Below are 13,884 nucleotides of genomic sequence, written 5' to 3' on the forward strand. Positions count from 1 at the left end.
TTTAGGACCTTGACTTCAATTTAATTACGAAAATGCACCTCACTTGCCGTCCATGAGCCACGTGACATTACCATGGTAAAAAAAAAAATTATTTGATTAAAAGGCGTTAAAAACCTAATTTTGACAATCTTTAACCCTTTTATATTTTTTAAATCTTATTTTAATAAAAATATCCTCTTTTTTTTCTTGTAAAAATCACATTTGCTTTTAAAATATATATATATATATATATATAAATACTTAAAATAATTTAAAATATTTATGTAAAAAAAAATGAGTTACTTTTTAAAAAAAACATGAAAAGATTAATTTCATGAGAATTATTTCATTTCTTTTAACAAATTAGTTTTTAAAAAAAAATAAAAATACCTCAATGTGATCCGCTTTACTAGATAACAAAATGTTCTAAATTTTTTAAAAATATAAAAATATAATGAATTTTTTATTTGAAAATAAAAAATTAATTAATTAATTAATTAAAATTATCAATTTTGTGTTATTATAAATTTCCCACATAATCTATAGTAAAAATTATTTGATATAATATAATCTAACTCCAAAAAGGGTATTTGTTAGTATAATATATATTTTAGGTTTAAAACCGACCATATGTACCATATCATTTTTCGAAAGTTCTGATAAGCCAAAACCATTAATTCTTATACAAATTACTGAATTGAAATCTAGTTGATAAAAATAAACTAGACTTTTTATAGTATTTTTATATCACATTTCACAAATTTTAAATGCGTTTGGTACTGATTTTAGAAAGTATTGCTAACTTTTATAACACTTGAAAATTTTTATATTTCAAGTATTAGAAATACTAAAACACTTCCTAAAATTTTTGTGAAACGTATAGTTTTTCGAAAAGTCATTTGGTTTACTCATTCATGGGGTTTAAAAGTTGCATTATTTGTGAGAAATGAACTTTATTTAGGAGTACAATTTTTTTAAGTGAATTATTGTTGGAAAATACTAAAATATTGTTATTTTTGTTAAAAAATGTAAATTGTTTGACCATTAAGAAGATTGGAAAATTAAATATTTACCATTTTTATTTTTTTTAGAAAATAAAAACATTACTTGAAAATCATTTTCAATGTTAATTTTTGCACATTAAATGAAAAAAGGGAAATTAACCAAATTGGTAATTTATTCAAATTTTAATTTATTTGTTTAGTCACAATTTGGATTTTAAAAACTAATTAGGCAATGTAATTAATTTCATTTTCTGAAAATTTTTGTATTATTTTTATGATATATTTTATTTCTTATATGTGGATTTACCTTTTTGTAAAACTAATTTTTAATTATGATTGATTGATTAAAAGTGAAATTAAGGTAAAATATACAAATTAAATACATGGATTTTAAAATTAATTGAACATTTTATAACTTAAAATGAAAATAAAAAATTTGAAAGATGTCCTTATTTTCCAAAAGAAAGCATAAAATATGTAAATTACATCTCCTTTGGATTTTTTTTATTTATTTAATTGGAGGTAGAAGTTGAAGCCAACATATACAAATTTCAAAGGATAATATTTTTGTCTTTTTTTATAATTTATTATCAAAATGTTATTGAATGCCTTTGAGAAGTCTTATTAAGCAAACCTAAGTAATCCCTATGAAGGGGTGAATTAGATGATGGTTTTTTTTTTTCAAAACTTCTTATCAAATTTTAACACAATCAATATATGCATGCAAACACAAAAAAAAAAAAACAATGAAAATAAAGGAATAATAGAAAAGAGATTGAAAAAAAATGAAGCTGTTTTATCATGATTCGACAACCCATTTACGTCTGTCTTTTAGCTTCTCCACAAGTCTTATGGTATTCCATTATTCTACAAGACTCCACGAACACACTTCTTGTTCTTTTTTGCACTAGATTCCTTCGATTGTAATGGACATCAACAACTTTAAAGTGATATATACATACTTTCCTTATAACCTTATAATATCACGATTGAGATAATACAATGAACACGGTCACAAATTGTAGATGTGCAATTGTTATGCTCAAATATAAGTATTTTAAAAGAAGTTAGCAAATATAGATTGAAAGCACTCTTACAGATCTTGAGGATGACTCTTAATGAAATAGTAAAGTTCTACAATTGTTAGGTCTATGTTAATAGTGTCTTAAGGCATTATATTTATAATTTTTAGAATCAAATTTACCATTAGACATAAAGTCCTCCATAACTACACTTCCATGTGGTTATTTGCTTATGAGCATTAGGGCATTAAATGCATTGGATGGAATTGTTATAGGTTGAAAGACAATTATGGGACAACTACATAACCATTTGGACATTTGCTTGAGCATTTGCAAATGGACGTCCTCGTAGACAATTACGTGGGTTTGCTCTTGAAATTTAATGTCTCAATGACTTAATATAAGATCATAACCATCCTTCAATATCCTTTATGGATTTAGGCCCTTTTTCAAAGATTTTAACCGATGTTTAAAGTAATATTTCAAGTGTAAAAGTACATGAAGTCATTAAGATTTTTAACGAACTGTAAAGATTTTTGTGAAAACCTTATGGCTCAAGGTGGTCTCTTAAGTTATATAAAGTATTTTCATCATCATGTAGAGTTCAAGGTGGTCTCTTAAGTTATGTAAAGTATTTTTCATCATCATATAGAGTGCCCTCACTTAGCTTACATATAAAAAGGCTTACAAACACCCTAACTAAGATTTTCATCCCAATCTTCAAGTCTATTATCTATTTCTTGAATTGTACTTTGTTTTGCTTCTTGGACATGAACGAGGTAGTATAATTTTGTGACTTATATACTTAGACAATGAAATTATTAATGTCCTTAACCTTAGCTTTATTATTGTCAAAATCAGGATTATCCGATACCTTGGATTCATGATCTTTTTTTTTTTTATGATGACAAAGCTAAGGTTTCTAATTAATTCCCTCTTAATATATACTCCTTAGGTAGAGGGAAGTGGAAGTTGTGGGAAGTGTTGCCGAAGGTACTCCATCTCTCAATACTACCCAATCATGAAGGCACACATATCATCCATCTTGGAATTGATCTTTGCCTCCATAGCAGCTTGAGAATCTACTATCATGCCTAACATGGTCTCTTGACAATCAATAGACATACATGTTAGTTATCCATGGCGAAGGTGAGTGAGTCAATACTGTTGGAAAGTTAAAGGGAGAATATTACCTGCCAAGGATAAAAGATTCCTCTACAATAAAAACCAATACCTAACAATAATAACAACTGAACAAGAATGAACAATAATAATTTAAGAACATTCAACCAAAAAGGGACACCAAATATAACGTGGAAAAACCCTCTACATGAAGGTAAAAAGTCAGAGAAAATTTCTTTCACTTTAATAAAATGGGGATACAATAATTAAGTCTTCACAGTTTCTTCATCTTGAAAACTTATATAAATGTATATCAATACTTGAAGTGGGAATTCATCACTCCAAAAAACAATGAACAAATAAATAAATAAATAAATAAAGAAGAAATCATATCATAGAGACTTCTCCAAAAAGTTAATGAAAGAACCCATAACGAGCCCTAAAACAGTGCCCAAAAACCAACCCTAATTTCCTTTCCTTTTCTCAATCATCCCTTCTCCCATCATATCAAAGCCTTAATGCTATTTATATTTAGCCTCAGGGAATACCCAAATGTAAAATAGTATAATACATGCGCTCATGGGCTATACAAACTTAGCCCAACAAATACGAGTTAATATCTCTATCAACCACTCATCATAGTCCATCCATATGGCTTTGTCTATGGCTGAGAACCTACACCTCTTCATCCTTATCTTTTTCATCTTCTTATTCCCCTCCTTAAGTTTTTCCTTTTATTTTTATTGTTGGTTTTTTTTCCTTAGTAGGAAACCACTCTTTCTCATTATTTATAGAGTATTCCATTCTCTTGATGATAATAATGATATATAGATATCACCAATAAGAATTTTCTTGACTTCTTTTTGAATAATCATTGATCAAATTCAATATCTTCACCTTTCATATAATTGATAATATGAAATAAAATAGAGATTCTTAATTTATATCAACTTCCGGATCAAACTTCAAACCATCTTATTTGAAAATCAATCGGTATCTGATGAAAATAAACCAAATCTTTTATGACATTTGATATCATCCTCATTTTTAAATGACCTATCCTAAACTCGAGAGTGATTTTGTTGCACCCCCAACGACATTTCTTCTACATCTAAGCCCTAAGTACTTTAAAATAATTCAAATAAAAGTATTTTATAATATTGGATTATTTTAATCGGAATTATCCAAGAATGGAAAAATCGATAATATAATTTGAGGTTAGACTCATAATTTGAAAATTAAAATTTATTAAATAAAATTTTATGAAAATTCCAAACAGAAAATTATAGATATTGTATAAATGTGGTTTTAAAATAATAATAATAATAAAATATAAAATCAGGGTCATCAAACTTGCTTGGAAAAAAAAGGGAAAATTCTTTAAAAACCAGAATCATGATACACTATCCTTGTAGCCAAACAGCTCCTTAATTGCTTTACATCTCTCCGAGGAACGACGTCGTTTTAGAAAGCCTCTCTTCTTCTTCCCATTTGGAGCTCCTTCTTCCTTTTCCTAGGGTTTTTCATCTACATGTGCTGCTGTCATGTCTCAGACTGAAAAACGACGTCATTTTCTCACAACATGGTACGGAAATGGAGATTATTCCTCAAAACTCCGTTTCACTTCTTCAATCCAAAAACTCCCTCTTTAACTCCACTTTTCTCTCTATCCAATCACCCCCAGAACCCTAAATTTACTCGGGAAAATCATAATTTTCCGGAGAAAAAACCCGGACTGGTCCTGACAGACCAACTCCTGGAGTCCACACTCCTGAACTGCCCTTCTGATTTGATTGCTCTCAGCTTCTTCCTGTGGTGTGCCAAACAGCCCAATTTCTTCCACCATCGTCGAGCCTTTGATCATATGGTTGATGTAGTGGCTCGGCTCACTCAGAAGAGCGGAACTATAAGAGGGGTTATGGATGAATTGGGGAGTATTGGTTGTGTGGTAAAGGCTCAAACTTTTTTGCTTTTGTTGAGGATTTGTTGGCGTGGGAAATTGTATGGGTTGGTGTTTGATGTTTATGAGGAAATGATTGCATTTGGGTATGTTCCAAATGCGTTTGTTTGTAATGTGATCATTGATGTTTTGTTCAAGATTAAGCGAGGAGAAGTGGCCCTTAAGTTCTTGAAGGAGACCCGGGTTTCCAATTTTTTGACATTTAGTATTGCGTTGTGTAATTTATGCAGGTTGAATGATTTGGTTGGTGTCGGCGATGTTCTTAGAATGATGTTGAGGAAGGGGTATTGCCCCAGTGTTGAGATATTTTCAATGGTTTTGAATTGTTTTTGTAAAGTGGGTAGGTTTGCAGAGGCATTCCAAGTGTTGGGTTTGATGGCAACTTTGGGAATTCCGATTTCTGTGACTGTTTGGAGTATATTGATTGATGGGTATCGTAGAATTGGCAAGATTGGTAGGGCGGGTAATTTGTTGGAGAAGATGGTTGAGACTGGTTGTTCTCCTAATGTTGTAACTTATACAACTTTGATTAAGGGATTTATGGAATCAGGAATGGTTAGTCGCGCATTAGACGTGCTACGTATTATGGGAACTAAAGGGTGTGATTATGATTTGGTTCTTTATAATGTATTAATAGATTGTCTCTCCAAGGTTGGGAGATATGATGATGCACTTGGCATATTCTTCAGTTTGCCAAAACGAAAAATGGTGCCTGATTCTTATACTTTTAGTTCTATATTGTCTGCAATATGTTTATCCCAAAGGTTTTCACTTTTACCCAAGTTATTTAGCAGTGGACTAGAGGTACATACTGATCTAGTGGTATGTAACTCACTTCTAAGCTATTTTTGTAAGGCTGGGTTCCCATCCCTTGCTGTGGAGTTTTATAATGACATGTTAGATAGAGGTTTTATGATAGATCAGTATAGTTTCGTTGGATTATTGAGTGGGCTATGTGGCTCTGGAAGAGTAGATGAGGCTGTTAATGTGTACAGTGGGATTTTAGTAAACCATTCTGATCTTGATGCTCATATCCATACCGTAATTATAGGTGGTCTTATTAAAGCTGGCAAGTTTCATAGAGCTGTCAGATTGTTTAAGAAAGCCATGGTAGAGAGGTACACACTGGATGCTGTATCATACACAGTTGCCATTTACGGACTTCTCAAGGGTGGTAGAACTGGGGAAGCTTGTATCTTGTATAACCAAATGAAGGAGGCTGGTTTAGCTCCTAATGCACACACGTATAACATAATACTCTCATGTTTCTGTAAGGAAAGAGACATGAAAATGGTCAAACAGATGATACAAGAAATGATTGCTGCAGGTGTTGAACTTGAGTGTGATACGCTCATAAGGATAACCAATTTCTTGTTCAAATCGAAGTTTTCTCATTCAGTCTTTAACTTATTAATTGAGATGTGGGGTGCAGGATTGATGCCTAATAAGGCAATAGATGCACTATTGTTGAATGGACTTTCCTGTGGTGTAAAAATAAATGATATGAATCTCACACTGTTGAAAGCTAAGTTAGAGGATACTCTATTATTGGATACTTCTGGCTCAGATGACCTTTCTGATGCGGCTGCTTTAGCAGGTTGAGACATATTTTGTGGGGGAAATTGCTTGTTGGCTTATTTAAGATATTGACGCATCAAGCAGGCACACTGAAGGTACTAATGCTATCAGTAATATCTGCTTTACTTTTAAGAGTAAAAGAATTCGTATTTTGCTTGTCTTTTATTTTGTTGTTTATAAATCATGTACCAAATTCAACACCTGTTGTAGCTGCAAACAAATCCAATTCTGAATTTCACTGCTATTATCACAAACTGATCTACCTTTCGTAACATCTAAAGAAAATGCTCTACTAGCATATTGTGAAACTTAGAACTTAGGATCCTGACTTGGTCAAATATATTCTTTACTAGGTGTTTCATGCCAAGTACCTGTGATGAAATTGTAGTTATTGTTGTGTGCTATGCTTATGCTCTATACACGAATTTAATCATAATTTCAACATCAAAAGATGGAATCTCTACATCTTATACGTACTCTTTGAAAGGTCACTGGTTGTGCTTTTATGATACTAATCATGATAACTTAATATGCACATGGTTTTGTGCACGTATAAAATTTTAGTAATTAGAATGATACTCTCTACGGCATGTTGCTGAAGTTTATGTTGCAAGGCTGGCCATTAGACATATCACAGCCTGTTGATTATCATAGTTTCATTGACATACAAATTTTTGTGTTATTCTGTATAGATGCACACTGACAATTGTGGAACAAGCCAGCAAATATGGTTGAGTTGTTGTGTCATGTGTGAGGACATTTTCTCTTCACATTGGGTGAACTCATGTGGTAAGAAGTTTGGTAAAATTCCTGCAAATGCCTTTTTTAAGTAAAAACATAATAGTTATCTGAATTACTAAAATTTTGGGAACTGCATTTATGTATGATGCATTCATGCCTCTGATTGTGCATCAGGTGCTTCATTTGGGAGCTTTTGGCGATGATCCCTTTTGATGCTTTGGAGTCAGAGCCAGACTAAAGGTTGCTTCTTCTAATGAAGAAGGTGAGAATCTTTTATTCTTAATGGAATTCGTACGCTGCTTTTCCCCTTTCCTGATATGGGAGCTGAAGGTTGCATGCTTGTCATTCCGGCATTACTTGAATGCTTGAAGTGCTGATAGTTATTGTAGTCATCACTTGTTATTAACTTTATACTCCTGGCTCCTTTTCCTGTTATTTTTAATTGAGTGTTCATGAAGGGAAGCCTCTGTTTCATTCCTAGGCACCAGAGTCATGTTCAATAAAATGCAATACCAATATTCCATTACATCCATGGGACAAGACACATGAACTCAGGGATGACTGGAGTTTGACATCAAACCTAAACCAAACTAAGGGTCTACGGCATTGATTTCAGAAGCATTCCAACTTGAAAGACAATGCAATTCATTCAGCCTGGGGACCAAAACAGCTTGGGGCTCTGTAACTTCTGCTTGAGTTGGTTTTAGCTGGGTTGTGTTCAGAGTGTTGCAGTCTATCCCGGTTCTATTTAGGTGTATATTATCAACGGAGTTATTGATTCTAGAATTGGGTTAATTCACCTGACCTTAGGTTAATTCCCAATTTATCAGTCTGACAGAAGGTTGAGTTGGGTAGTGGTGTCTCATTCTTAATGTATTGAAGTTGCACCTGCAGGAGTAGCTACAAATGACAAGGTTGAAATTGGGCGACAGGAGATATTCCGGTTCATGATCAAACCTACACTTTCTTTTTAGAGTGCTGTCCTTCATCCTAGAGCTCAATTTTCTCATTCCTATAGTTTGGTTTGCTCACAAACTCATATCTGGAAGGTTATGAACAATATGATAGAGATGGGCAAACTCATGGTTTAATTTTGGGCAAAGGCGCAAGTGTGGTGGTGTAGAAAATATATTTATCATCAGTATATGCATGACAATGTTCATTAACAATGTGATTTTCTTTTTTCTTTTCTTTTTCTTTTATTTTTTCTTTTCTTTTTATTTTCATTTTTTCATCTTTTTATAGATTAAAGTTTATGGAAAAGTTGTAGTTATTGCTAAAGTTATCGGTGAGATATGGTATCTAGAGTAAACCTTTGCTCCTTGAGGAGAAATTCCTCTGAATCAAAGCCTAATTCAATAGTGCAAAGAAGACATGGGTCATTTGAAGTAGATTATGACAGGATTTTGGAGTCTAATAGGATTATGTTGAATTGGTTAAGATATGAAATTCAGAGTATTTGGAGCATTATATTGGTGATGGAGGAGCACGTTGTCACGACCCAAATTCCGGGCGACCCAAAATTTGGCCTGTGACCCCAAGTCAAAGGTTTGACTCTAAGGGTTCCTCCTATTCCATGCTGGCAGTCAACCAAAACACTCTAAATTTTTTTTTTTTTTTACACATACATCCCACTAGAATTCTCATAAACTACAATATCCCAAAACTACTCAAAACAACAAGGTTTAATAAATATTCATTATAGTCCAAAAATAAAAGTTCACAATTAAACAACTTAATCAAAATAAGACTTCATAACAAATCCATAAGTCATAATTACTAAAACAAATCCCAAAATCCAAAAACACAATAAAAGAAAATGCCACGCTCCACTAGGCCGCTCCAGGAGCATCCTGAAGTCCTCCCTGCCCCACCTGTGGATCCTCAAGAGTGATATCTGCATCTAAAAAGGTGTAAAAAGGAAGGGGTGAACATTTCCACATTGCTCAGTAGGATGCCTAACACCCAAGGGGTTAAGGGGATTACTAAGTTCCAAAGAATACGAAAAGAACACTTCAACACAACAGGAACAATTCAACAATATCAATCAAACCACATAGTTTAATATCTAATATTATACACAATTTCACAACATTCAACAATTAAATGAATGCACATGAACGTGTGACACACAGTCATACAATGCACTATTGTTCTCGGGCTTTCACCGAAGGATACGCGTCCGCACCCAAATACATTTCCCATTCGGAGTCTTCCCGGGGTAACTTTTGGGTCTTTCACCCTAGGAATCTCTCTCCTTTCTTAATTCGCCTCACACGGGCTTCACTTTTCATCACTATTTCATTTTTTTCCATTTCATACACTTTTCACAATTTTTTTCACATAACCAACCATGATGCAAATGAATGCCACAATTCCAAAGTTCCTCAATAATTTCAACAATCCCCAATAATCCAATAAAATAATTTTCCACATTAAAATTTCCAAAAATATCCCAAATAAATATTCAAAAATTTGCATATCAATAAACTTGAAATTATACCACACTTACATAAATTTTCAACCATTCTAATAATTTCTAATATTCGAAATTAACTAACTTTCCACCATAAAAATTCCGAAAATATTCTAACTAATGCCCAAAAATTCACAAATCACTATTTTTGAAATTAAACCCTAATTTCAGAATTTTTCAATCCTTCTAATAATTTTTAATATTCGAAATTAACTAACTTTCCACCATAAAAATTCCGAAAATATTCTAACCAATGCCCAAAAATTCACAAATCACTATATTTGAAATTAAACCCTAATTTCGGAATTTTTCAACCCTTCTAATAATTTTTAACAATTCAAAACAATTAATTATCAACTAAAAGCAATTTCCCGCAATTACAAAAATTCCAAATAATCCAGAAAAATTCATACAACACCCATATTTCCTACTTAACTCATAATGACAAGATTTACAATTTTTTTCAAAGGAAAAACACATTAAATTTAAGTTTTAGGGTTAGGTTCCCCTACCATAGATCTAAGAATTCAACCGTTAAAAACACAATTGGCCACCATAGGATTGTCCCTCTCGTCAAGTAGAGCACCCCTCAAAATTTGAGCCGAAATGGAGGTCGTTTGGCCACCCAAACGGCCGGTCAAAGTTCCGGCGAGATGAAATTTCCCACAGTGCCACCGCCTCCTTTTCTCACCCGTTCTGCTACTGTTTCCCTTTCTTTTTACAAAGCCCATTTCATTTCCTTGTTTTAATCTACTTACCACCAGTCCACTCAAGCCCAGCCCAAAGTTCAAAAACCCAATAACTAATTCCCATTTTTCTTTTAAAACCCCATTTCATCCAAGGAAATGAAATGGGCTTTGTAAAAAGAAAGGAAAACATGAGAATTAGTTATTGGGTTTTTGAACTTTGGGCTGGGCTTGAGTGGACTGGTGGTAAGTGGATTAAAACAAGGAAAAGAAATGGGTTTTGTAAAAAGAAAGGGAAACAGTAGCAGAACGGGTGAGAAAAGGAGGCGGCGGCACTGTGGGAAATTTCATCTCGTTGGAACTTTGACCGGCCGTTTGGGTGGCCAAACGACCTCCGTTTCGGCTCAGATTTTGAGGGGGTGCTCTACTCGACGAGAGGAACAATCCTACGGTGACCAATCGTGTTTTTAACGATTGAATTCTTAGATCTGTGGTAGGGGAACCTAACCCTAAAACTTAAATTTAATGTGTTTTTCCTTTGAAAAAAATTGTAAATCTTGTCATTATGAGTTAAGTAGGAAATATGGGTGTTGTATGAATTTTTCTGGATTATTTGGAATTTTTGTAATTGCGGGAAATTGTTTTTGGTTGATAATTAATTGTTTTGAATTGTTAAAAATTATTAGAAGGGTTGAAAAATTCCGAAATTAGGGTTTAATTTCAAATATAGTGATTTTTGGGCATTGGTTAGAATATTTTCGGAATTTTTATGGTGGAAAGTTAGTTAATTTCGAATATTAAAAATTATTAGAAGGGTTGAAAAATTCCGAAATTAGGGTTTAATTTCAAAAATAGTGATTTGTGAATTTTTGGGCATTAGTTAGAATATTTTCGGAATTTTTATGGTGGAAAGTTAGTTAATTTCGAATATTAGAAATTATTAGAATGGTTGAAAAATTCTGTAAGTGTGGTATAATTTCAAGTTTATTGATATGCAAATTTTTGAATATTTATTTGGGATATTTTTGGAAATTTTAATGTGGAAAATTATTTTATTGGATTATTGGGGATTGTTGAAATTATTGAGGAACTTTGGAATTGTGGCATTCATTTGCATCATGGTTGGTTATGTGAAAAGTGTATGAAATGGAAAAAAATGAAATAGTGATGAAAAGTGAAAGCCCGTGTGAGGCGAATTAAGAAGGGAGAGAGATCCCTAGGGTGAAAGACCCAAAAGTTACCCCGGGAAGACTCCGAATGGGAAGTGTATTTGGGTGCGGACGCGTATCCTTCGGTGAAAGCCCGAGAACAATAGTGCATTGTATGACTGTGTGTCACACGTTCATGTGCATTTATTTAATTGTTGAATGTTGTGAAATTGTGTATAATATTAGATATTAAACTATGTGGTTTGATTGATATTGTTGAATTGTTCCTGTTGTGTTGAAGTGTTCTTTTCGTATTCTTTGAAACTTAGTAATCCCCTTAACCCCTTGGGTGTTAGGCATCCTATTGAGCAATGTGGAAATGTTCACCCCTTCCTTTTTACACCTTTTTAGATGCAGATATCACTCTTGAGGATCCACAGGTGGGGCAGGGAGGACTTCAGGATGCTCCTGGAGCGGCCTAGTGGAGCGTGGCATTTTCTTTTATTGTGTTTTTGGATTTTGGGATTTGTTTTAGTAATTATGACTTATGGATTTGTTATGAAGCCTTATTTTGATTAAGTTGTTTAATTGTGAACTTTTATTTTTGGACTATAATGAATATTTATTAAACCTTGTTGTTTTGAGTAGTTTTGGGATATTGTAGTTTATGAGAATTCTAGTGGGATGTATGTGTAAAAAAAAATAAAAATTTAGAGTGTTTTGGTTGACTGCCAGCGTGGAATAGGAGGAACCCTTAGGGTCAAACCTTTGACCTTGGGTCAAAGTAAAATGAGCTTCACATTTAGTCGATCCACAAATAAGATTGGATCATCCTTTTGTAGTCCTATCATGACAACATTTTTGAATCATACTGTGTAGAAGAATGCTGATGGTTGATTACATTGCCCAAGGGAGTAGGCAGTTAACTGGAGTCCACCAATTAGAGCTAATTCTTGGAAAGATGAACATATAAATTAAACCAAAAACTAAAGTTGCCATTCTGAATTGCCCTCAGCTTTGTTTGGTGCCTTGTAAATATAGCTTTTTTTCACTATATATGTTGCTAGTTGTGGCTCCTATGTACTGTTTAAGTATTTGTTCTCTTTGTTTCCATCTTTCCCCTCTTGTCTTCTGAAGTAAAGCTGAGACTGGAGACATTTAATTAAGTACACCCTGGTTTTTGAACAGTTATACTGGTAATGACGGAATGTATGCTTCAGTAATACAATTCTGCTAAAGGCCTTGCATGGCAGAGGAAAGCTTCAAAAAGATGAAGATTATTATGAGTACTGTTATTGTTGTCAAAAGTGGAAATACATTGTACAAACAAGAATTTATGCTGGAACGATCGATGCATGATCAGGATGAAGAGTACCATGGTTTTTTATGGTGTCTATATGATAGAGGAGAAAGTTATTGTGTTTAACAGCTCGAGGCCTTGGAATATGCTAGGTACTCTCTCACACTCTTTAGATCTTGCTCCTGTATCAGGGATTTTATTTTATTTTATTTTTTAATTTATGGTTCTTTCCATGTGATTTTCCACCAAAAAAATTGACTACAACTAAATTTACATGGTTTTGAACTTTATTATATGATTCCATTGATTAAATAATTTCTAAATGCTTGTATGTTTGTTCAAGTTCGTCCTATGCTTTACTTGAGTTCCATCCTGTCATTATTTCTCATGAATCTTTGAAAAGACCCAAAAAAAAAAATGATCAATGGAGATAATAGTATATCAAACCTTTCAAACCGGACAAAAGTCCTAGAACAGGATCAAGCGAGAAAATTTCTGAGAAGGTAGTAACAAGGCTTTGGGTGTGGTTGATTGAAAACCCCTTCTTGTATATTATTTGGTGCATAACCCTTTATCCCTAAAAGGATACTAAACAAGGATGTGCATTCTTCCCTTGTGCTGTTGTACCGTCACCATCTTTAATTCATATAGTTAGTCACTCAAGGGATTCTTTTGGTAGATGAAGCCAAAACTCTTCATGTAGTCTGTGCTTCGATCTAGCCATATGCCCTTATGAGTTTTAGAGGGGGCATTGCTTGTTGTTGTTGTTATTATTTTTTCTGTGAAGTCTTAACAGACTAGGATGTTTTAGTACCAATATGTAATGAAAACCCCTTTTGTATATTACTTAGGGTACTAAGCCTTCATC

At 33.1% G+C, this 13,884-nt stretch overlaps 1 protein-coding gene across 2 annotated transcripts; it reads left to right on the forward strand.

The window, feature by feature from the left end:
- Positions 1 to 4,583: 4,583 nt before the first annotated feature.
- On the forward strand, positions 4,584 to 13,324 carry LOC100258221 (putative pentatricopeptide repeat-containing protein At1g16830). Of its 2 annotated transcripts, XR_009466627.1 has the most exons (5): positions 4,587 to 5,075; positions 6,685 to 6,760; positions 7,358 to 7,454; positions 7,581 to 7,668; positions 12,905 to 13,324. XR_009466627.1 is itself a non-coding variant. In XM_002267450.4 (4 exons), the coding sequence occupies exon 1, from the start codon at positions 4,710 to 4,712 to the stop codon at positions 6,687 to 6,689; it is 1,980 nt and encodes a 659-aa protein (XP_002267486.1). In that variant the 5' UTR covers positions 4,584 to 4,709; the 3' UTR covers positions 6,690 to 6,760; positions 7,358 to 7,454; positions 7,581 to 7,668; positions 7,888 to 8,702. The 2 variants fall into 2 exon arrangements, 1 of the variants encoding a protein (XP_002267486.1); XM_002267450.4 differs by lacking the exon at positions 12,905 to 13,324 and adding an exon at positions 7,888 to 8,702 and having other exon boundaries at positions 4,584 to 6,760.
- Positions 13,325 to 13,884: the final 560 nt, after the last annotated feature.

The sequence above is a fragment of the Vitis vinifera genome, chromosome 9 (assembly GCF_030704535.1).
Source record: "Vitis vinifera cultivar Pinot Noir 40024 chromosome 9, ASM3070453v1".
Classification (NCBI taxonomy): Eukaryota; Viridiplantae; Streptophyta; class Magnoliopsida; order Vitales; family Vitaceae; genus Vitis; species Vitis vinifera.

Excerpts from the sequence above, each read along its gene's own strand:
- LOC100258221 (XM_002267450.4), top strand. The coding sequence starts at position 4,710 with ATGGTACGGAAATGGAGATTATTCCTCAAAACTCCGTTTCACTTCTTC.